This window comes from Orbicella franksi, chromosome 8 (assembly GCF_964199315.1).
Source record: "Orbicella franksi chromosome 8, jaOrbFran1.1, whole genome shotgun sequence".
NCBI classification, from domain to species: Eukaryota; Metazoa; Cnidaria; class Anthozoa; order Scleractinia; family Merulinidae; genus Orbicella; species Orbicella franksi.
The window spans coordinates 991,021-1,014,545 of record NC_138152.1 but is presented as its reverse complement, the minus strand read 5'-3'; the positions used below and the strand labels follow the sequence as shown (position 1 = coordinate 1,014,545).

The window sequence follows — 23,525 nt, the reverse complement described above, 5'->3', positions numbered from 1 at the left end:
ATCAACGCGCGAGAAATTAGACAGTTATTGTAAAATCATCAAGCTATGGATGCACGCGGGAGGTTGCTAAGCATGAAAGAAGCGCAAGAGTTTTAGTTGATTTCTAGCCCAGATATCGACTTGAACTCGTCTAGTAGTCTTAATAGCTGCTCCACTGACTCTTCGTCCCTTATAGGAAGCACTTACGTCCAGGATTGAACGCAGTTACAAATTTTACAAATTTTACGATTTTTCGTTTGAGTTTCAAATTTAACAAATTTTGCGATTTTCGTTAAACTCTACAAGATTTACAAAAATTCGCTGTCTCAACGATTTTTCGGTACATTGTTGCGAAATTTAAAGCACCGCTTGCGGATTTTACAAAATTTACAAAATTTGCGATTTTTCGCTAACTTCACGATTTTTCGTCAACTCATTGCGAAATTTGCGACTTTTTACACTTGTTTGTAATGCTAATTCCACTTACTAGTGCCGGCACGCAGATTTTACAAAATTAGCGATTTCTCGCGATTAACATAAAACAAAAAGACCGCCAAAGATGACAAGCGTGTTTCTGCTCTCTCTGGGACGATAAAGCGGGATAAAAATATGTCCTTACCGCATCCATGTAACACAAAAAACATAACAAACTCTGTTTCTCTCGCTTTTTTCACCGAGTATCGTGAAGCGGGTTATGGGAAACTGAGCGCAATCATGTGAATTGACATAACACCAGCAAAACATAACATGACATAAGCGTTCCTTGTTCACTGAAATTCTGTTCTATGTTCTAAAAGCGTGCTACATATTCGAAACGATCTAAAACGCACTCAGCGATGTTTAAGCGTACGTGTCTATGGGAACATAAAGCGGGAGGAGAATATTCCTTTCCACTGCACGTCACACACGGCTTATTAACCTTGTTCTAACACTCCTAAGCGAGTTTCGGGAAAGCCACGACAGCAAAATGATATGAGATTCATGTAAATACTAAACGAGGTAATAATGTGCAAATTTCGTCCTCAAAGCGTTTGTTCTATGCACACTATCATGAATATCGAAGGATACCCTGCACAAGTAACCTCCTTATTACTATCCAAGCGAGTTTCGGGAAAGGTCACCAAAGCAAAACGTATACGCTTAACGTAACACCACAAGAGATAACAAACTGCAATGTTTTGTTCTCAAAGCGCTTGTTCTACGCAGATTAACATGACTATAAAAGCACTCATTCTACAAGTAAGCTTCTTATTCTAAAACGCTCTCAGCTATGTTTTAGCGTACGCCTCTCTTTGGGAAGATAAATCATGAGTAACAAGGGATACGTTGCACAAGTAACCTTCTTATTACTATGCAAGCGAGTTTCGAAAAAATCACCAAAGCAAAATGTATTAACTTAACGTAACACCTCAAGAGATAACAAACTACAATGTTTCGTTTTCAAAGCGCTTGTTCTACGCAGATTAACATCACTATCAAAGCAGTGAGCTTGTTATTCTAAAACGCTTACAGCTATGTTTTAGCGTACGCCACCCTAATCGCAAAGAAAGAACCATAAGTATTTTCCTTACAATGACAAAATCGTTATAACTTCTACCTCTCGGAAAAATCTAACTTGACATGCTGCAAGCGATTGTAAAACGGCCTTACACGGACTCCTATCTGAAAAGGTTGGGCATGTTCGTCGTCTCGGGGACAAATAAAGGATCCTGGTCTCATTTAGGGTGTTGAGGGCGAAATCTGACCATTTTTAGCTGTCAAAGTATCCTTTAGGGTGCACTGGTGAAATAATAATAAATGAAATGCCCCCATTTAATTTCTGTTTTTAGGCTTGATTTCCACTGATCTCTCGACTGCGAGAGTCGGGGCTATAAGTGCGCGCGGGATCCTTTCTTGAACAGTGGCTATAATCGAACCTATTCCGTTAAAAGTGGTATCTTTTGGGGGTTTAAAGTGCCTATGAAGTAAAAAATAATTGCTGCTGATTTGGCATACATTCCACAAGTAAGCTACTTATTGCGTTCGTAGAACGCAGTCCTAATGCAGACTTGAGTCGAGTTTCATGGGACGGTGGACCTTCGTCCCAAGTTGCGACACCGATTTGGCCGCCCCGCAGCAGGGGCGAAACGAATGACATCATCGCCAAACCATGTGCTGTACATTTCTTTCGAGTGCGGGTCTTTCGTTCAAGTGCGGGTTTTTGTGGACATTTACATGTACACTGTAATTTGGAAGCTGTAAGTATTCAATTGTGCTCTCAGCGTTGGATTTAGGTGAATTTAAACGCCTCGACGGTGGCATTTATCGAAATCTGATGAAATTGTCCTTGTTTAATTTATTTGTTTTAAAACGAACACGACTTTGAAGCGCCTTGGCTTTCCGGATGTTAACCGTGGGAAAAGCTATATTTTGATTGCATTAGTTGATTATTTCGCGACAGACACGTAGATAGCTCAGTCCTTATCCGGTTGAATATTGTTTGGAATCGGTGGAAAAGTACTCTGAAGGCAAGATCCATAAGAGGGAGCCTGAACCAAGGAACGGCAAATTGTACTGTCTACCTTATTCATTAGGGGAACATGATACGCTTATTAGTCGCACGGAGTTTGTTTACGCTGACGATAAAAGAGCGCACGATTGCAAATGTTTGCTTACATTTGTGCTTCCAGTTTAGAATAATGTATGTAAAATTTACTTTTACAAATTAGCTTTTACGTTCAAACATTACCAGTTAATGTGAGAATATTTAGCACGAGATTTGAAGGCTAGAAATGTAAATATTTTCGTTCTATTAAACTTGTGAGTCTACGGAAACTTGCGCTGTCACGTAACGTGTCAACAAATGGTGGACTTTGACACTATGATAAATCTGTCTGTATAAAAACCTCGGTTGTCGATGAAAAACGTTGATTTTAGCAATAGACAGAGGTTAAAAGTCAGCCAGTGAAATCATTTATATATATTTAATTAAGTGATGGCGTCGAACGCACTCTCATAATCTTTGATTACTTCTAGTTTACCTAGAAGCGAAAAATGACAGGAATATCTGTATGCATTCAAATTCGATTATGGTTCTGTTTTAAAGGACATTTCGCGACTCTAACATAAGGGAATGCCTGGCTGATACGAAAGGTCAGCGGTGCATCTCTTTCGGAAGCCATGTTGCTTAGTCGCTCAGTTTTTTCTTCATTTTTCTTCCCTTTGTGCGTAATTACTACGTAAATCGGCATCCCTAGTAAGTGTTTGTGCTAGGAACCATCAGATTGCTCGTAAGTAATCGCTTTTTCGATTTATTTCGACTTCCTTGCCTTCAATTTCAATTTCAATTTCACTTCGTGTTTACAGCCTCTAAATTTGTACTTGCAGAAACAACAACATTCGTATCTCTGTGCTGCATTCTTTATTGGCAACCTCCATTAAAGACTATGGAAACTTCACTTCAGAGAATTGTATATTAAATGGCTACCCTGTTTCGCTTGGACGTGTGAGTTTAATAGTAAATACTAAAGTTCGTGTTAGACGTACTTTGCATATTTGCAAACAGCTTTTGTGGAATAGCCTTATTTGCACGTTGTAGCCAACCAGAACTGAAAACTCGCAAATTATTTCCACATAGAAAAGAGTTCTCCAAACGTCCGAGCTCCTATTGAAGGACATTCCACCAAGGCAAACAATCAATAATGTTTTATCTAATATCATGAAATGATCTTGATTTGTGGTTAATTTACCGTAATTTGTCGTAAGTTGAGGGTGAAATGTACTTCATTTTAATATTTTGGTTTAACTCGCGTTCACTGCATAGGCCTCTCAAAATAATATGAAGTTGTATGCTGATGACCCCTACAAAGACAATCTGAAAATAACATAAATTATGAACTGGGGCCTTCCTTAATCCCTTGAAAAAATTTGATACATTAGATTTAGTCCATGCTTTTGCGAATTATCATAAATGTTGCATTTTGGGTAATTTTTATCGGGGACTTTAATGTGACCCTTTGAATAATTTTCGTAGCTTTCGTTAATGAGTTAGCAAAATCTCGTAAATATTGCAGTTTTCATAAATTTCATAAAATTTGTAGTTTTGGCAAATGTTGTTAAAGACTTTCCTGAAACCCTTTAATGAATTTTGAGGTTCCATCGATCAACTGGCGAATTATTGTAAATTTTCCAGTTTTAAGAAATTTCGTAAAATTCGTAATTTTCATAAATTGCATTGGGGACTTCCATGTAACCCTTTCAAAGACTTTTGTGCATTTCATGGATGGACAGCCGAATTATCGTAAATTTCGCAGTTATTGTAAATTTTGTAATTTTCGCAATTCTCGTAACTTTGGATGGGCCTTCGTTGCAACCCTTTGAATAAATTTCATAGAGTTTGTCGGTGGTCTCGCGAATTTCAGTAAATTTCGCAGTTTTCGTAAATTTTGTAATTTTTGCAATTCTTGTAACTTTGGAGAAGCCTTCCTTGCAATCCTTTGAATAAATTTCATAGATTCTGTCAATGGTCTTGCGAATTACAGTAAATTTTCGTTGTTTTCGTAAATTTTGTAATTTTCGCAATTTTCGTAACTTTGGAGTGGCTTTCCTTGCAACCCAGTGAATAAATATCGTAGATTTTGTTGTTGGTCTTGCAAAATACAGTAAATTTTGCAGTTTTTGAAAATTTTGTAATTTTGACAATTTTTGTAACTTGGGTGAGGTCTTCCTATCAACCCAATGAATAAATATTGTTGATTTTGTCGATGGTCTTGCGAAATAAAGTTAAGTTCGCAGTTTTTGTAAATTTTGTAATTTTTTTCAATTTTTGTCACTTTGGAGGAGTCTTCTTGCAACCCACTGACTAAATTTCGAAGCTTTTGTTGTAGTCTTGCAAATTACAGTAAATTTTGCAGTTTTTGTAACTGCGTTCAATCCTGAACGTTAGGAAGACCGTGGTGTCGTCGGCATATTGCATAATTTTTATTTCTTTTGTTTCAACATTAATTCTTTTAATTGAGTGATCTTTTTTGAGAGTTCTTATAAAAAGTTTAATGCCAATTATAAAAAGCAAGCCAGACAGAGGACAGCCTTGTCTAACACCGCGTTGTAAACGAAAGAAAAAAGATGCATGGCCATTGTTCATTACACAACTAGAGGCTTCATCGTGCAAAACATCTATCCATTTTAAGAGGTTTAGTCCAAATTTAAAAGCCCTCAAGTCAGCTTTTAAGTACTCCCATTCTATTGAGTCAAAAGCCTTTCGAAAATCAAGAGGAAAGGTTGCAATTCCAGGGATATTCGTGTGTTTTGTATAAAACATGACGTCCTGGATGAGTCTCGCATTCTTACCAATATAGTGGCCTTTCCTGTATCCGGTTTAACTGGGGTTTATTATTATCGGCAATAACTTCTCCGGTCTTTTAACAATTACCTCTGTGAGGATCTTGTAATCAACATTTATTAGTGAAATTGGTCTCAGGTTTTCCAATAAAGAAGTGTCCTTAGCTTTTTTAGGAATTAGTGATATTATTCCTCGTCTCTGACTAATACACAGGGTTCCTGAATGAAAAGCATGGTTGAAACTCGCAATCATTTCGATACACACAGCTCTGGCCAGAAGAATTTGTAAAACTTGGAAATAAAGCTTACAGTACCGGTTGTTTTATTATTTGTGAATTCTTTCAGTGGGTTCAAACATTTGTTCGTGAAAATTAGGTTTTCACGTGTTAATTTGTCCTCCTGCAAAAGCGGTGTTATATTGTTTGGATTAAATAAAGGAGATTGCGAGAATTTATCGGCATCAACGTTCTTTGACATGTAAAGCGATTCATAAAACTACTTTTCTTCTTGTAAAATCTCGAACTGGTCGTAGGTGTACATGTTGTCTTTAAGTTTCAACTTTGTCACCCATTTTTGGCAGTAGTTCCTTTTTCCTAAATTAAGAAAATACTTTGTATTGCGTTCGTTGTGTTCAAACCACCTCACTTTACTTCTGAGGATTGCGCCTTTAGTTTTGTATTGCACTAAGTCTTCGATGCATAAATTTGTTGTATATATTTCGTCAAGAATTTTTTTATCTGCAGGGTTTCTTTCTGCGTTTAGACGTAACTTGTTGGCTTTGTTTTGAAGGTCAATTTCTTCCTTTTTTCGGGCCTTCGCAATTGATTTTGAATACATAACTGAGAAGCCTCTTATTTCAATTTTGTTCCATTGTAGAGCTTGGTTTTCGACATCTTTGTACTTATCTTCAAACCTCTCCAAATTATTTTTGTTACTTTTTAATAACTTAAGGTAATTAATCCTTTAGAATTGTCTTTTCAGCTTAAATAGTCATGTCTTGTAAAATATTCTTTGATTGTTCTTGGATTAACCACTTGACTGCCTGACCACTGTGCATGCTGTGTGCCACACCATTTTCACTGAAAAGTGGTGTCTAGTGAAAACCTTCTTGTGCCATGAGCTTTTTCACTTGAACTAGGAACATGTACACATATTCTGAAATGTCATAAAAGTGTCTCTTCAACGTGGTTAATTTCACTAAGGTTGACGTAATTTGATATCAATGTGATATCACAACAATGGGAGGGTAGAAGTCTGTCGCAAAACCCAGGTGGCGATAAAACTTGTTTCCGGTGTGCCGGGAGTTTGACTAAATCCCTTAAAATTTTGATGTACCCAGTATGTAATATAGACACCTGAGGGACAAAAACCATGATGTATTGGGTACGTCATATAGGCACTTGAGGGGTTAAAACGCTATTATTGGACCTAATTTCTGAGTGCTGTTAGCGTCTCTGAAGATAATTCCCTGTAACAGACTCCAGTACTGATCCCCGCAACAAGAGAGTTTCCCTAGGTTTTTACAGAAGTGCTTCAGTTTCCAGGCGAATCACAGTAGCCATGCTTTCAACACGACAATTAGATTATGACCTCAAGATTACTTTGAGGGAATAGTTGACAAGGCCGTTTAATTCTCATTTTATCGCTTTTTCCACTGTTTGAACAGCCTAGTTCGAAGATAAATTACTCAATCATAAAAATCCTTTCAAAGATAATTGGTTCTTTGTAAATAGTACAGAAAATTTGGGCTGACAGACACGGATAAGAAAGCGTTGCATGTCCTAAGCTGAGCTATAGTTGTTTATTGTTGTTCAAAATGGATGTTATTAGAATTAACTGAAACTTTTGCATCTAATTCCGGGCTTATCACATTTTACGAACACCCTGCCCGTGCTGAAGTCATGGTTTTAATCATTATCAGATTGTTTTGTGGTTGGAATTACAGGCGGTTCTAAAATCTGCTGGTGAGCAAGTCTAAGCTCTGGAGATGTAAGATGGATACAGGATAAGGAAATCCTCTTGATTAATCATGCCTATGGTATATGAGAGTAGAATAAGGTCCCTGGTGTCCTTATTGTGTTTTCAACTAACGCGAAACATCGCTTTTAACTGAGACATGTATCACCTCAAGTTCAATTTTCTCGGTCAATGGCGAACGAAGTTAATTGACCCATATCATGATGGTCTGATGTCATTCATGTTGGTTCTCTCTCCTGTGCCGGTGTCTAGATCGGGGCATATATCATCTGCTGGCCGGACGTTCTTCGATCAGTCAGACTGTCAATTCGTCACCATCGGGACTCAGTGTCGGTGACTGGAGTTCTCTGAGGTGCGTAGAGTTGAGTAGCTACTCGGCGCAGTACATTACATAAAAAGCCTTTGCTTTCTCAGTTTTCTTTTGATGATTATTTTCTTTTTTGTTGGGTAAAACTGCCTTCAATTAACTTAGTTAAAGTGGAGCTATTTTCTCCAAGCTCTGATTGATTTCATACCGACAGAGGCCCGTGTGAACTGCTTAGAGTTTCAGAGGCATTGCGCTCTCTCTGTTCGAGCAATGAGTGCGCAAAGATTATTTACTAAGAATGAATTCTACTCACAGCACATTAACTTTTTGAATACTATTTAAAAGCGCCGGCCCTACTGAGTCACTGATTTCTCCAGGTGAGCTGCGGCCGTGCCATGAAATCGTGGCGTCCACTGAAGCACTCTGGTGAAATGTAATGTCAGACCTCATAAGAATGCTTCACGGCTGTGTAAATAGCTATAGGTTTTTTTTTTGTTATGTCCCCGTATTAGTAGGGGAGTTTTCCCCAGCTAGGCGGTTGATGGCATTCTTAATAAAGTTTCTATCTATCTATCTTATTGTGTTTTCAACTAACGCGAAACGTCGCTTTTAAGTGAGACATGTATCACCTCAAGTTCAATTTTCTCGGTCAATGGTGAACGAAGTTAATTGACCCATTTAGGCACTGAACACCTAATGGCACATGGATTTTGTCTTTTAAGTTTTTGTGATTCTAGTTATTATTGTAATACTTATTATTGTAACAGACTTAATCATCAGTATCCAATTTTGTGCACTGCACTGATTATTCAGTTATCAACTGCCAGACATGTTAATAAACTACTATTACTACTACTATATTATTATACAATTACATGATCTATCTTGCGATCATGGATTATTCTCAAGGGTGGACTTGTTGTGGACAATTTTGCTTTCTAAATTTGGCATGGACAATGTATCTTCCACAGGAGAAAAAGTGTGTGTTTTCCAGTTTTTTTTTTTCTTGTTTGCCTCTGAGGGAAAAACAGACGAAGGAAAGGATTTCACGATGGGAAACTAAAGTTTGTTGCCTACATTTCAGGCTGGAAGATCTTAGAAAATCATTTAATGGAAGAGCTTATGTCAGTACCTTCCCCCAAGGTAAAGCAAAGCTCCTCTTGTAAGACATTCTCTGCCTGTTCAACAGAAAAAGTTGTTTTTGGCACAGAATAGCAAGAAATGAATTATGGTACTGTACCTCTTGGACCTCTCAGCAGGAAAGTTTACACTGGTAGATTTGCAACAAAAATCATACCATGTAAATTGTATGACTGTATGCATAAAATTAAAGTTTTGTGCGCAAACATCAAACAACTAAAAAAAAACCTTTCTCCCCTGTCTCCTCCACATCGACCGACTAGCCTGTTCTGACAGCGATGTGTAATGCAGAAATCAAAAACAAATGTTTCTAGAACCTACCTTTCTCTTGTAGGATTTCTTGAAAGGCCTGCCCTAAAGACCCGTCCACTAATTGCCAGCAAATTTTTTCCAGTATTCCCTGACAAACTTTTATCTGCTGCTCAGAGAATGCTTGAAACATTTCTTCAAAGTGATTGGTATGTTTGCTCTTCGTAGCTGCAAGCAGCATGAAGGTGTCTATCTGGCAAACAAATTGGAAATTGCAAACTACGTACAGTAAAACCATTATATTATCATTAGGGAAATGGTTAAATTGCAGTAAAAAGCTGATTGATTACACCAAATTATTGCTTACATGCAATCAGTTTGATATATTTTTCTTCCTTGATATTAGCATTTATAGAGTATACAGAAATAGACTGACAGTGACAGAACTTTAAAAGCAACAGGCTTTTTACAAAACAAGTTTTGAAAATAGGACATAATATTAATGGCTAGGCAGTTCTTGTTTCAGATAAGGCACCGAAATGGCTACCAATGATGGTTTGGCAGCTGGTTTTTTTCTTATTTACGCCGCAGGCAATGTAGCTTATCGTAGTGTATCTTAGTCCAAGTACAAGAGAGATTATCAGAGCAAGCTTTTAACTAAGTACTCGTCGGGTGAACGTTGTAATTGTTAAGGTTCAATTTACTGGGATGACTGGAGATCTCTATTAAGCAAATGAGCATTACTACACTCTATGTAAGTGTGGTTGGAGCATTTTGACAAAATTAATTATTGCTTCTCATTGTAAACAGAGACAGCTCAATTGGTGTTTTCTGTCGTTGTTTTACATCTATTGTATTATTTCTACTTTCGTAACAAATTTTATGGAAGGATTCGCTAACTTGAGAATTTGTTTATTTTTGCCATGTGATTACCATTTTGTTGGAATCTAGCAAGACTTGTTATTCTGGTACTGTTTTAATTAATGCTACCCAGTACTGCTAAAATTGGTCTCCATGCAGCTATGTTTACTGCAGACAAATAGCTTCATTTTACTTGATGCCATTTTGTTTGTCTGAGTCATAGGAGACGTTTAATTAATTGTGCTCAAGTTTGTGGTCAAATTTGTCAAAATTTTCGAAGTAAAAATTTGAAACTTTGTTATAAATGTTGTTGCACAGAATACATTTGTAATGGAAGTCTAAGCAGCTTTTTGGAGACGGTCAGCTTCAACTCAAGTTTTAGTTCTAACTTGGCTGACACAGAACAACCTTGTATCTGGCCCTCGATTAAGTACCACATCATTAAAGATCCTTATTTCAAATGGTGAATAATGTCCCGGAATGGTTAATGCTCTATTGCCATGCTTTTCAATTGAATCACAGCTGCTTGTAGCCAGGTTAGCCTTAACTTTGACTGGCCATACCGGCATCTCACAACAGTAAAAAGTACTCAATATTCTGATCCCATATCTTAATTTTTGACACAATAGAACAATTTACCATACCGAACAAATGGAACTGGTGAATTGAAAATATACATTGCCTGCGGCTCAAAGGCTTCGCACTTTTTTTACTTATAATTAAGATCATGTAGGATAATAAAGTTTTGTGAACTGTAACTTGGCACAGATATTTTTCTGTTGTCTGTAAAACCCTGCCAAGTTATGAAGAGAAACTTTAGTAGAAACATTTCTTTTCAAAAGTAGCAGGTAAAGTGACCAACATTTTTTGCGATGGTTTTTAATTTTCTTGTGCAGTACCATGTTCTGAGGAAGACGAAGGGTCAAGTTTTCAGGAAGGAGAAGAACTAAATCATATGATATTAGAAATAAGCCCTTTGTACGATGCAGTCACATGATAGTACAAAATCACACATGTTGGGACACAAGTTGCACAGTGGGACTTTCAAAACAAAGGCAGGTCAAGGTGGACTGATATGAGTTGCATTATTCTGGAAGTCCCACTGTGCAACTCTCGTTCCAGCATGTGTGATTTTGTACCATGTGAACGGATCATGCAAAGGACCTATTACAAGAACTGTTTGTTAATGTACTGCTACACTTAATCATGGTTAAATTCAGGGGTTCGAAAGATTACCAATATTAGATACCAGATGCCAATGAATTCAAATCAGGGTCTTGTTTTCCTTGAATGATCTATGAGAAATAAATTATTCTTAACTTAAGCCTAAGCAAAAATTTGTATTCTGAGCACTTATATTGGATATTCATGCAAGAGTGCAAGCACTGCATTCCATATCAGGCATGGGAGGGGTCATGTTACAGATACAGTTTATTTTGTTTGACTAAAAATGACAATAATTTATACTACACACATAAAGCGAAGGCTAATCGAGGTGGTCATGGGCATTAACTACTTAACTACGCATTAACTACTACAAACTGTGTCACAGATCTCTAAGAGACAGGATATTTTACTTTAGTATGGTGTAGTGCAGCGATGGGGAGTGTATTTAACTAAATAATTTTCTTTTTTCTTTGATAGAGAGTCGTGGATGCACTGAAACAAAACGCACATGTGCTGAAAAATGAGGTCAACCTCAAAGAGGCAATGATAAAAGAGCTCAATGACGAGCTCGTTTTAAAAAACAAAGAACTTCAAGAACAAGGTAATGAAGTAGATAGAATTGATTTCTATTTGAGTTGGGTTTATGCCCTTTTAGGCTCTCAGATTATGGACAAATGCCAGTTGCAGGAAAAGCAGAAACAGATCAAGAAAAAACATCAGTTTGTCTGATCTTTCAAAAAATTAACAATTATTCCATGAGCTTGCATTGAAAGTATAAACAATAACCTCCATTTGGTGCAAAATATTCTCAGATATTTGTCCGCAGACATTATATGTTCTGAAAAGCGAAACAATTTTTGAGAGCGCAGCTTGAGGATTACTGTGGGCCTTGAGGAACAAGTTATATCCAAGGACAAATATCTTAGCATTAGTAAGTCAACTGGAAGCTGACGAAGGCTGTTGTGTTTATTATCTTTCCAATACTTTTTTGCAATATGGTCTCATTTTTTTTAAAAATTGAAATATATCACTCAGATATTCCCCAGTTTTAGTTGATGCATATTCAGTCACTTGACAAATTTAGACCAATTGCTTGCGAGAGAAAATATCTGATGGAATATAAATGTTGGTAACTCATTAACCAATATGGCATCATCATAGTCAACTGGGTTATGCCGTAACCAATGATTTAGAAATATAAAGGTGTTGTTTCAGAGATTTGTGCCAGAAATATCTCTTATGCAGTACGTGCAAAAGCCCTTTATCATCTAAGGTTGACTTGCACTATCAGGAGTATGCATGTGAAAAATCCTGTCGAAAAAATTGGGCGAAAAATGTGTTATTTTCACCTATGTTTCACATGTTTTTCACGAGCATTTTACATGCATTTCACACCCATATTTCACATGTGTGTAGAATTTTGCAAAATTTTGTAAAACATGTGTGAAAATGTTGTGACGTGATGTCAACCCTTTCACACAATTTTTGACCTGCATTTCACATGCGGTTTTACATCTTAATTCACGTTTATTTGAAATACAAGTTCATGAGCTACTTCACTTAGGATTTCACCTGAATTTCACCTGCAAATTCTCAGTGAATGGTTATAGAATTTCATATGCTTCTTCACAAAAATTTCACCTGTCAACTCTCAATGAATGATGAAAGAATTTTCACAGCTACTTCACACACATTTCACCTGTGTTTTGTGTGAACATTTTCAGTGATTGTCATGCAAATTTCATGCTACTTGACAAACATCTCACCTGCATGTTGTGACTATTGCAAATTTGCAGTATTGCCATCTGCACATTGCATGCTGGTTAAACATATATCTGGTTGTCTGTTCCTTGGGTGTAAAATTTTACAAGCAAGATCACTGACTGAGAAATCTACTTGTGGTCTGTAAACGTTTTTTTTTATGACAATCCATGCACATATTAATATGATTAAGGCTTTTTTCAAAGTTTCAGAGTCTGTTACAGCAACTATACAACTGCAAACTTGTATCAATTGTTTTAAAATCAGTTGTGCTGATTTCACAGAATAAGTGAACTTGTGAACTTTATGCTTGGCAAGGGTAGAAAATTTGCTGGAATCTTCGCTTTGGAGAAATTGGACTAAACTTCTGAGGAGTTATTAGAGTTCCCCAGGAATTTATCAAAAAGTAAAGATAAAGAAGTAAAAGCAGAATAAAAAAGCATTAAAATGGAAATAAAAATGGATTAGTTTAAGCTGGAAAAATCACATTAAAATATCAGCCAATGAAAAGGAGCACATGAGATCCACACTTAGCTATCGAGCAGTGAGTTTTTCGAGTAGCATGTACGATCAAATAGCAATGTTGTCTGTAGTAATAATAATTATCATCATCATCATCATCATCTATTTAACAGATCGACAAGGTGCTCTCCTACGCTAAATTACATTAACAATTAAAAATAAATTAAATACATAAAAAAAGACAGGTCAAAAACCCAGAATTATGAACATAATGTGACATAAGGAGACAAAGGACAATTTAAACAATATTAGTACTTAAAATGGTAAAAACGAACGATAAAATCCGACGTTTCGGAGTAGTTATGACTCCATTATCAAGGAAATATGTATGTTAGATCATGCAAATTAGAGCATTTAAAACGATAGAGTTTCTCGCGAACAGAGCTTTCACAAACAATTGGTTTAATAAAACATGACTTGAACCTCACCAAAATGGATTTTGTTGACCTTCTCAGTGTAGCTACCAAAGGACAACTATTCCAGTTCAATGGAGCCCTGTACGAACAGACAGATGGCATGGCTATGGGGTCCCCTCTTGGTCCCTTACTAGCTAATGTGTTCATGTCCCACATCGAAGAAAACCTTGAGCGAGAGGGTAAACTCCCTTCTTTCTATCAAGGATATGTTGACGATACGCTCACCATCATGCTGAATATAGCAACAGCTTCTAATTTCCTGGACACACTTAGCAAAGTACATTCCTCGGTAAAATTCTCGATGGAAACTGAATGCAATGGAATGCTCCCATTTCTGGGTATCCAGTTACTGAACCGATCACCTCAAATGGAGACAAAGGTGCACATAAAACCCACTAAATCAGGTCTACTCTTGCACTATCAGAGTCATGTTCACCATCGGTACAAAAATGGCTTACTGAGAACTACGCTTGATCAAGCACATCGTCTATCTTCATCTTTGTCACATTTTTCCGACAAATGTGACTGTCTCAAGACAGTATTCTCCCATTTGAAGTACCCCATACACCTCGTTAACTCTGCCATCAAGGGTTTCGTTGAGTCAAAGGTTTGTGACCAGCTGCAGCTTTCATCACCATCTCAAGAGACAGATGACACGATTCGAGTAACTTTACCATTTAAAGACCAGTTCTCAGCAGACTTTGTGAGGAAAAAACTTAAGATTCTGAGCCTAAAAGTACACACCACCATCCAGCCTGTGTTTGTGAGCCAAAAAATTGAACGAGAACTAAATGTGAGAGAAACAAAGCCACCAATTGTAAATCAGCAGTGTGTTCTTTATAGTTTTCAATGTGACCTGTGTGATGCGGGTTATGTAGGTTACACATGCGGACATTTACATAATCGTGTAAAAGGACATAAACAACAATCCTCTGCCATTGCCAAACACTATAAGAACGTGCACAGGACGATGCCTCAGGACCTGCTCAAGCGTTTCAAAGTGCTTAAGAAATGCAGAAACAAATCTGACTGTTTTGTACACGAAATGCATTTTATAACAGATTTAAAGCCAAATCTTAACGTGCAATCAGATTCCATTCGTGCGAAAGTATTTTTATAATCTTTGCACCCTTCCATGTTAATTCTTTGTGCCAAAATCGCTTTAAATGCTGTAATTTGCATGATCTAACATTTATTTTTCCTTTACAATGGAGTCATGACTACTCCGAAACGTCAAATTTTACCGTTCGTTTTTACCGTTTTGTCTTAAGAAATCTCTTTTAATACGAATATTAGTACTGCACCCAAAATAACATAAACATAAAAGTAAACTACCTCTCTCTAACTGGGTTATCAGGTTGCCATTGGGAAAATAGACTGTTTATTGCCACAAAAGGCCCCTTGGCAATCGGAGAAGTGGGTGCCCCCTGGGGGGCTTATTTTGCTGAACTGTGGCCATCAAGGGTGTGGGATACCCACAGAAAAAGTGCATTCGCCCCCCGTGCTGCTCAAGTAAAGTGACCAAAATGTCTTATGATGGGTTTCCATTCTCTTGCTCAGTTCCAAGTAATGAATTACAAGAGGATGAAGGAGAAGAGGAAGGAGAAGAAATAACTCATATGGTATTAGAAATAAACCCTTTGCACAATCTGGTCACATGATAGTACAAAATCACACAAGCTGGGACATAAGTTGCATAGTGGGACTTCCAAAAGAAAGGCAGGTCAAGGTGGACTGGTACGAGTTGCATTATTTTGGAAGTCCCACTGTGCAACTTGCGTTCCAGCATGTGTGATTTTGTACCACATGAATGGATCATGCAAAGGACCTATTATGAGAACTGTTTGTTAATGTACTGCTACACTTAAGCAAGGTTAAATTCAGGGATTCAAAAGATTACCAATATTAGATACCAGACACCAATGAATTCATACTAAGTTTTAAATCAGGGTCTTGTTTTCCCTTGAATGATCTGTGAGAAATAAATTATTCTTGACCTACGCTTAAGCAAAAACTTGTATTCTGAGCACTTATATTGGATATTCACGCAAGAGTGCAAGAACTGCATTCCATATCAGGCATGGGAGGGGTTGTGTTACAGATACAGTTTATTTGTTTCCATTAAAAATGACAATTTATACTACACGCATAAAGCAAAGGCTACTCGAGGTGGTTATGCACATTAACTACTTACTACACACTGAGTCACAGATCTCTAAGAGAAAGGATATTTTACTTTAGTATCATGTGGTGCAGCAGCAGGGAGTGTATTTAACCAAATAACTTTCTTTTTTCTTTGATAGAGAGTTGTCGATGACCTGAACCAACAGCTCTATACATTAACAAGTGAGGTGAGCGTGAAGGATGCAATAATTAAAGACCTTAAAGATGAGCGCGATGCAAGGAACAAAGAGCTAGAAAACGGAGGTAATGAAGTAGATAAAATTGATTTTTATTCGAGTTGGGTTTATGCAATTTTAGGCTCTCAGATAATGGACAAATGTCAGTTGCAGGAAAACCAGAAACAGATCAAGAAAAAACATCAGTTTGTCTGAACTTTCAAAAAAATTAACAACTATTCCATGAACTTGCATTGAAAGTATAAACAATAACCTCCATTTGGTGCAAAATATTCTCAGATAATTGTCCACAGACATTATCTGTTCTGAAAAGCGAAACGTTTTCTGAGAGTGCAGCTTGAGGATGACTGTGGGCCTTGAGAAACAAGTTATATCTGAGGGCAAATATCTTAGCATTAGTAAGTCAAATGGAAGCTGATGAAGGCTGTTGTGTATATTATCTCATTTTTTGAAAACTGGAAAATATCACTAGGATATTCCCCAGTTTTAGCTGATCCATATTCAGTCACTTGACAAATTTAGACCAATTGCTTGCAAGCAAAAATATTTGATGGATTATAAATGGTGGTAACATCAGTAATTAAGAGCAGCTTCACCTAAATATCAACTAGACTTGGAAATAGCAAAAATATTGAATTTCTTCAAACTCGCCCAGGATGAAGCCCTATGGGCACTAGTTTCAAAAATATTGTTTTAAGTTCAATAAATCACAATTTATTTTTTCACACAATTTTTTCATTTTGATGCCCCAAATCGCCCAAAATCGATTGGAAATGAGTGCCATTTCCAGAGGCTCGTAAACTCAAAAATAGAAATCTTCATTAAAAACTGATTGTACATCGTATTTGTACTTTCTTTCGGGTATATTTAGAGCTAGATAGATCACAAGTTGATTAGAACTAAAATATTTCACGAATTTTCCAAGTTAACGACCCAAGACAGCTTAACAAGAGGTCTACATTTAGCCTATTTTCAAATTCTAAAAAGGCGTTCTGGTACATGGCTTTTCTGAAAATGACTAGTTTCGTCTGAAAGAGCATTGTTTCTGCTTCAAATCAGTGAAACAAAAAATTTTTGGGTAAATAAAATTACGAGCGCTGAAATAGCAAACTAAATGCAGCACTTCTTCCTAAAAAAGTGACCTTTGACCCAATGTAAAGCAGAATTGACCCTAACACCTTGCTTGCATGTAAAACCGCTGATAACCACGATAACAATTATTGTGAGACGGTAGAAGTCTCGTGGCCGTTTCTAAGTGCTGTATAACATAACCCTTTCAAATATGTGAATTGCTTTGTAATTGTTCAATTCCAGTCCTCGCACTAAGATAAAACACACTTTTAGACATGGTTGCATGACTGATGATGTCATCACACTAAGTTTGCAGAAAATATAAATTTCATGGCAAGAGTTATTTTCTCATAATGTGGTAACCTCCCAGACTTGAAACTGAGAAAGTTATGTGACATGCACATTTTTCAGCTGCAAAGGATGCTGTGAAGTTTCCTATTATAATCATAATATTGTCTCTAATATCATTATCATCATCATTATTAATAATTATAATCATATTATTGCTCTTAAATAACGGTTTAGCTAGAAGGATAGTCATGCAGCAAAACAAAACCGAAACTTTGAAAAATAATATCCAGAAAAATGCTGTTCTTCCAGCGTGTATTTATTAAACTTTTGTTTCCATTGGAAGGGGATCTGTATGTGGCAATGCAATATTGATGCTTTTTCATTCATTCTATCTTGCAGATTAAAAGAAAGAGTGTGCGAACTCACACCATTGAAAAAGACGTACACGTTGGAACGCGACCAACGAGAGAGACAGGAAATTGAAAGGGAGGTATGATAGACCTAAACATTTGCTACTCTGTATAGCATTTTAACATGTCGTCACAGCAGCCATATTGGTGTCCCAAAACCATGACGAAACGGTGGCCTTGTTAGTGTACCAAACCAATCCTGTGGGGGTTTAACTCTATTCTTATGTAGGCACTTTCTTTTGTTCCAACAAATTTGTGTGGCCGTTGGTGTTATGAGTTAAAACGTTGTATTGACTAGTGCAGTTTGCACCGGGCGTAAGGAATCAGTAAAGGGGTACATTAAAGTGGGTTATTTTTGTGATGAATTAATTATATTTAATAAGTATCAAGTGTTGATGAAGTCAATAGTGGGAGGATGTTTGCCATATAAACTGACGTTAACCTCTGTGCTGTGATTCATTTTATCTTTAGCAAATCCAACGTCGTGCAGAAAAACTGGAAAGAGAGGCAGCAACAAAACGGTATATTTTCCCAATAACTGTCATTATAAGGCCATCGCAATGAAATGTTCCGTTCCCACATCACCTTCTCGTCAAAGTGCCGGGTCAGTTGGTCTGTTGGGCAGAAAGGGTAAGAAAAACAAACAAACAAAACAACGCAATAGTAGCTCGAGTTATTGCTTCCCTACGTTTAAATTTTTTAGTGATTCAGGATTGTCGTTTCTGAAGTGTGCTTCTCATTAACAGATGTTAGGTTCGGTTGGGCGTCAGTCGTGATCAGGTGACAATTTTGTAGCTACGAGCTAAGATTAAAATAAAGGTAATCTCACTACTCCCTTTATCCTCCCATATTTGGCTTTGCAAACTCTCTCGATCCAATACATTGAGGATGTTAATCCTCAGATCCCCAAATTCCTGTTCCACTATTATGTTGTCTGGTCCTGATTAGTGCTTATGTCTTCGTCACACAGACGTTCTGACCAGTTCACAGAGAGAAAGCTGAAGGAGTGTCTGGAGACTGGAGAAAACGAAAGATGTGAAGACAGCTATACCAAAGTGTTTCACACCCTACAAAGTTAGTTTACAGAGAGAAGGCTGAAGGAATGAGGAAAACGAAGGATGTGAAGACAGTTACACGAAAGTGTTTCACACCCTGCAAAGTTAGTTCATAAAGAGAGGCCTGAAGGAGTGTCTGGAGTTTGAATAAAACGAAACATGCGGCGAAGACAACTATACCAAACTGTTTCACACCCTGCAAAGCCAGGCTTGTCGCTTGTTTACGAGGGGTGGAACTATGGTTCGCAAGGCTATGAAGGGTCTTGCACCAGTGAAAAAGAGCAAACGAGTGTTGTTGTTTTGTTTTGTTTTGACCCCACTGATTTCATATGCTAATTCTCCTAAGAGATTGCCTTATATTTGTAGCGTTAGTAATAGGGAGAATTGAAGTCTTTGTCAAGACATCTTTTTGGAAGTGGTCAGTAAATGTATTCTCATTTATTTACACAGCCTGCACTGCTCAGTTGCAAGTAATAGTTGTCTGTATCAGGACTTTCTTGCTGATTTGAGACAGTTTTTCACTTCAAAGTCGGTGAATAACCATTAACGGGAAAATATTTACTCAAGGCTGTCAAACTCCACTGCGGTAAATAATTGCTTCAGAATTAGCCGACATCGTTTACAGTAGTTACATACTTAAAGTAGTGATAGCATTTATATTATTTGAGTAATAAAATATGTTTGGGAATAACAATTTGTAACTGGTTGTAATAGTTGTCGAATTTTCTTGATCCAGCTTACGTGAAATGGTTTTCTTGAATTCGGACTTTGTTCCTTTTGTTCCTTTTCAGCTAGTCCCGTAAAATCCCCCCGCCCATGCTCCCACACAACCACCCACGCGGGCTCACCCACCCTTTTCTAAGCAAGGAACTCTTTGATGTCACTGTTCCAACCAGTTTTGTAAAGGGAGTCAAATTAGTTTCATTAGTTTTGTACAGTTGAGCTAATATCTTAACATGCAAATATAGTCACCCGTTCTGGTCAAAATTACATTAATTATTTTTACTAATACAGAATTAATTTTTTTTTAATTTTTGTGGCGTCTTGTAAATAATTATATCTATTCGAATTATTTTTCCATATTTTACATCTTAGTTTTTACTTCTTTTAATTCTGGAATTAATTTTACCTGTCTCAGATTTTTTCATATCTTTCATCAATTAGGTTTTCCTATGCACGAATTTCTTAGCAAATCCCATGCACCATTGAGGGCTGAGTGGAATCCCACAGGCCAATGCTCGCCCTTGTTCAACATGGCGGCTGGTGCGGTAGTGTAGCAGCTCTCGTAAGCTTGTAATTACCCAGGCAGTGAGGGCTGGGTTTAAATTTCGGCTTCGTTTTTTTGTTTTCTTTTCCTCGTTCAGTCACAAATCGCCGTCTGGTCTCTAAAGCGCATGCGTCACCTGTCCATGCGTGTACAGCACATGGAATTAACAGAAGTTGTCGTCGTGAAAAGTTAGCACGGTTCCATGATTTCTAGGGCGATGAAATCCCATACAAACGAACATACCGTTCGCGGTACACCAACACTAAAAGAAGTTAAGCATTTTCGGAACTGGTCGGTCTGCAAGCCTTATGAGAGATCAATTTACCAGCCAACATTTTCAGTGAATTTATCAAGAATCATGTTATACTAAAGGAGCTATCAACCGGGGCTATCAACTCTTCAACTTGATAAAAAGCATCTTCAGAAGCGTCATGGTATTTTTAGACGTGATCTTGAACCAAGTAAAATCCCAGCATGAGCTCAAGAACGTCTGAGCAACAAGAGTAGAAAGGTTAGAGAATTTGATTACGAATGTATCTGTACGAATACACCTAAGTAAAACGTTCTGAGAAACTTCGTAAAGTATAATAAAGTTGAAATCTCGAACTAAGCGATATTCTCTCGTTATTTTCTTGAAACAGAGTTATGTGTCTTTACAAGAATGAAACCCATGTAGCGAGTTATTGTCGATTTAGGCATGTGCTAAAACCCAGACGGTAGATTCTGGACGATGGACGATGGACGATATCTCTGACATTCATTTATTTGCCACATTCATTTATTTGTCATTTAAGTTGTCACACAATCTTGTCACGCGATGTTAAACTATTGAACAGCGAAAATTCGTGCCCTTCCCCCTCCCCTCCCCGGAGCAAAAATATAACTTATTTGGACTGGACAAATTATCACGAAGTTCTGATCGCGGATTTTCGTCACGCAATGTCACACATTCATTTATTTCTCTCGGATAAAGTACATGTATAAATTTTTCACACAATCTTTTGCTTTTGTCACGCGATGTCACCATGGAGTTTTGAAATATTGAACAGCAAAAATTCGTGCCCTCCCCCTCCCCCAGCAAAAATCTAACTTTTAAGGAATGGACAAATTATCACGAAGTTATCATAGCGGATTTTTTGTCACGGCATGTCACATTCATTTATTTCTCTCGGCCTTACTTTTCAATGAAATGGACACAGGTAAAAGGAGCGCACGATCGGTGTGGAGCTTCTACCCCGAAATATAGCCGCACTTTATTTTAAGACTGAAAGACTAGACGAAACCGCCTTACGCGCATGGTGATTTTGAGCAACTATGGCTCGATTTGCCGAAACTTGGGGGATATTTTCCAGTCCTGGGGACTCTATACTAACTCCTGATGATCTTAGTTTTCAGTGAAATGGACACAGGTAAAAGGAGCGCACGCTCGGTGTCGAGCTTCTAGGCCGAAATATAGCCGCACTTTATTTTAAGACTGAAAGAGTAGCCGAGACTGCCTTACGCGCATCGTGATTTTAAGCAACTTTGGCTCGATTTTCCCGAACTTAGGGGAAATTTTCCAGTCCCGGGGACTCTAAACTAACTCCTAATGGCCTTAGTTTTCAGTGAAATGGACACAGGTAAAAGGAGCGCACGCTCGGTGTCGAGCTTCTAGGCCGAAATATAGCCCCATTTCATTTTAAGACTGAAAGAGTATCCGAGACCTACTTAGGCGCATCGTAAATTTGAGCTACATTGGCTCGATTTGCCGGAACTTATGAAATATTTTCCACTCCCGGGGACTCTAGACTAACTCGTAATGGCCTTAGTTTTCAGTGAAATGGACACGGGTAAAAGGAGCTCGCGCTCGGTGTCGAGCTTCTAGGCCGAAATATAGCCCTTCATTTTAAGACTGAAAGAGTAGCCGAGACCGCGTTACGCGCATCGTAATTTTGAGCCACTTTGGGTCGATTTGCCGGAACTTGGAGGTTACTTTAAGGTCCCAAGGACTCTAAACTAACTCTTCATAGCCTTAGTTTTCAGTGAAATGGACACAGGTCAAAGGAGCGCACGCTAGGTGTCGAGCTTCTAGGCCGAAATATAGCCCCGCTTTATTTTAAGTTGAAAGAGTAGCCGAGACCGCCTTACGCGCATCGTGATTTTGAGCCACTATGGCTCGATTTACCGGAATTTGGGGGATACTTTGCGGTCCCAGGGACTAACTAACTCCTGATTGCCTTAGTTTTCAGTGAAATGGACACAGGTAAAAAGAGCGCACGCTTGGTGTCGAGCTTCTGGGCCTAAATATAGCTCCACTTCATTTAGAGACTGAAAGAGTAGCCAAGCCCGCCTTACGCCCATGGTGATTTTGAGCAACTTTGGCTCTATTTCCCGGAACTTGGGGGATGTTTTCCAGTCCCAAGGATTCTAAACTATCTGCTGATGGCCTTAGTTTTCAGTGAAATGGACACAGGTAAAAGGAGCGCACGCTCGGTCACGAGCTTCTAGGCCAAAATATAGCCCTACTTCATTTTAAGACTGACAGAGTACCCGTGACCGCCTTACGCGCATCGTGATTTTGAGCAACTTTGGCTCGATTTATCCGAGCTTGGGGAATATTTTCCAGTCCCGCGGACTCTAAACTAGCTCTTGATGGCCTTAGTTTTCAGCGAAATGGACACAGGTAAAAGGAGCGTACGCTCGGTGTCGAGCTTCTAGGCCGAAATGTAGCCGCACTTTATTTTAAGACTGAAAGAGTAGCCAAGACCGCCTTACGCGCATCGTGATTTTGAGCAACTTTGGCTCGATTTATCCGAGCTTGGGGAATATTTTCCAGTCCCGCGGACTCTAAACTAGCTCTTGATGGCCTTAGTTTTCAGCGAAATGGACACAGGTAAAAGGAGCGTACGCTCGGTGTCGAGCTTCTAGGCCGAAATGTAGCCGCACTTTATTTTAACACTGAAAGAGTAGCCAAGACCGCCTTACGCGCATCGTGATTTTGAGCAACTATGGCTCTATTTGCCGAAACTTCGGGGATATTTTCCAGTCCTGGGGACTCTATACTAACTCCTGATGATCTTAGTTTTCAGTGAAATGGACACAGGTAAAAGGAGCGCACGCTCGGTGTCGAGCTTCTAGGCCGAAATGTAGCCGCACTTTATTTTAAGACTGAAAGAGTAGCCGAGACTGCCTGCCGCGCATCGTGATTTTAAGCAACTTTGGCTCGATTTTCCCGAACTTAGGGGAAATGTTCCAGTCCCGGGGACTCTAAGCTAACTCCTAATGGCCTTAGTTTTCAGTGAAATGGACACAGGTAAAAGGAGCGCACGCTCGGTGTCGAGCTTCTAGGCCGAAATATAGCCGCACTTTATTTTAAGACTGAAAGAGTAGCCGA

General features: G+C 38.2%; 2 protein-coding genes and 1 long non-coding RNA gene across 8 annotated transcripts in view; 2 read left to right on the top strand and 1 right to left on the bottom strand.

Moving 5' to 3' along the window:
* Positions 1–23,525, bottom strand: part of LOC145496232 (uncharacterized) — a 448,310-nt gene that overhangs the window by 32,799 nt on the left and 391,986 nt on the right. The window lies entirely within an intron of this gene.
* Positions 1–23,525, top strand: part of LOC145496263 (uncharacterized) — a 427,898-nt gene that overhangs the window by 171,621 nt on the left and 232,752 nt on the right. The gene's annotated exons all lie outside the window — the stretch shown is intronic.
* On the top strand, positions 2,584–23,026 carry LOC145494524 (uncharacterized). 6 transcript variants are annotated; one of them, XM_081474016.1, is made up of 9 exons: positions 2,584–3,248; positions 3,346–3,463; positions 7,528–8,725; positions 11,477–11,600; positions 15,259–15,320; positions 16,002–16,125; positions 17,820–17,910; positions 18,302–18,460; positions 18,801–23,026. In XM_081474016.1, exons 3-7 carry the CDS (start codon positions 8,693–8,695, stop codon positions 17,822–17,824), a joined length of 348 nt encoding a protein of 115 aa, XP_081330142.1. In that variant the 5' UTR covers positions 2,584–3,248; positions 3,346–3,463; positions 7,528–8,692; the 3' UTR covers positions 17,825–17,910; positions 18,302–18,460; positions 18,801–23,026. The 6 variants fall into 6 exon arrangements, with proteins under 6 accessions (XP_081330142.1, XP_081330140.1, XP_081330138.1 ...); XM_081474014.1 differs by lacking the exons at positions 17,820–17,910; positions 18,302–18,460; positions 18,801–23,026 and having other exon boundaries at positions 7,528–7,627; positions 16,002–17,042; XM_081474012.1 differs by lacking the exons at positions 17,820–17,910; positions 18,302–18,460; positions 18,801–23,026 and having other exon boundaries at positions 16,002–17,042.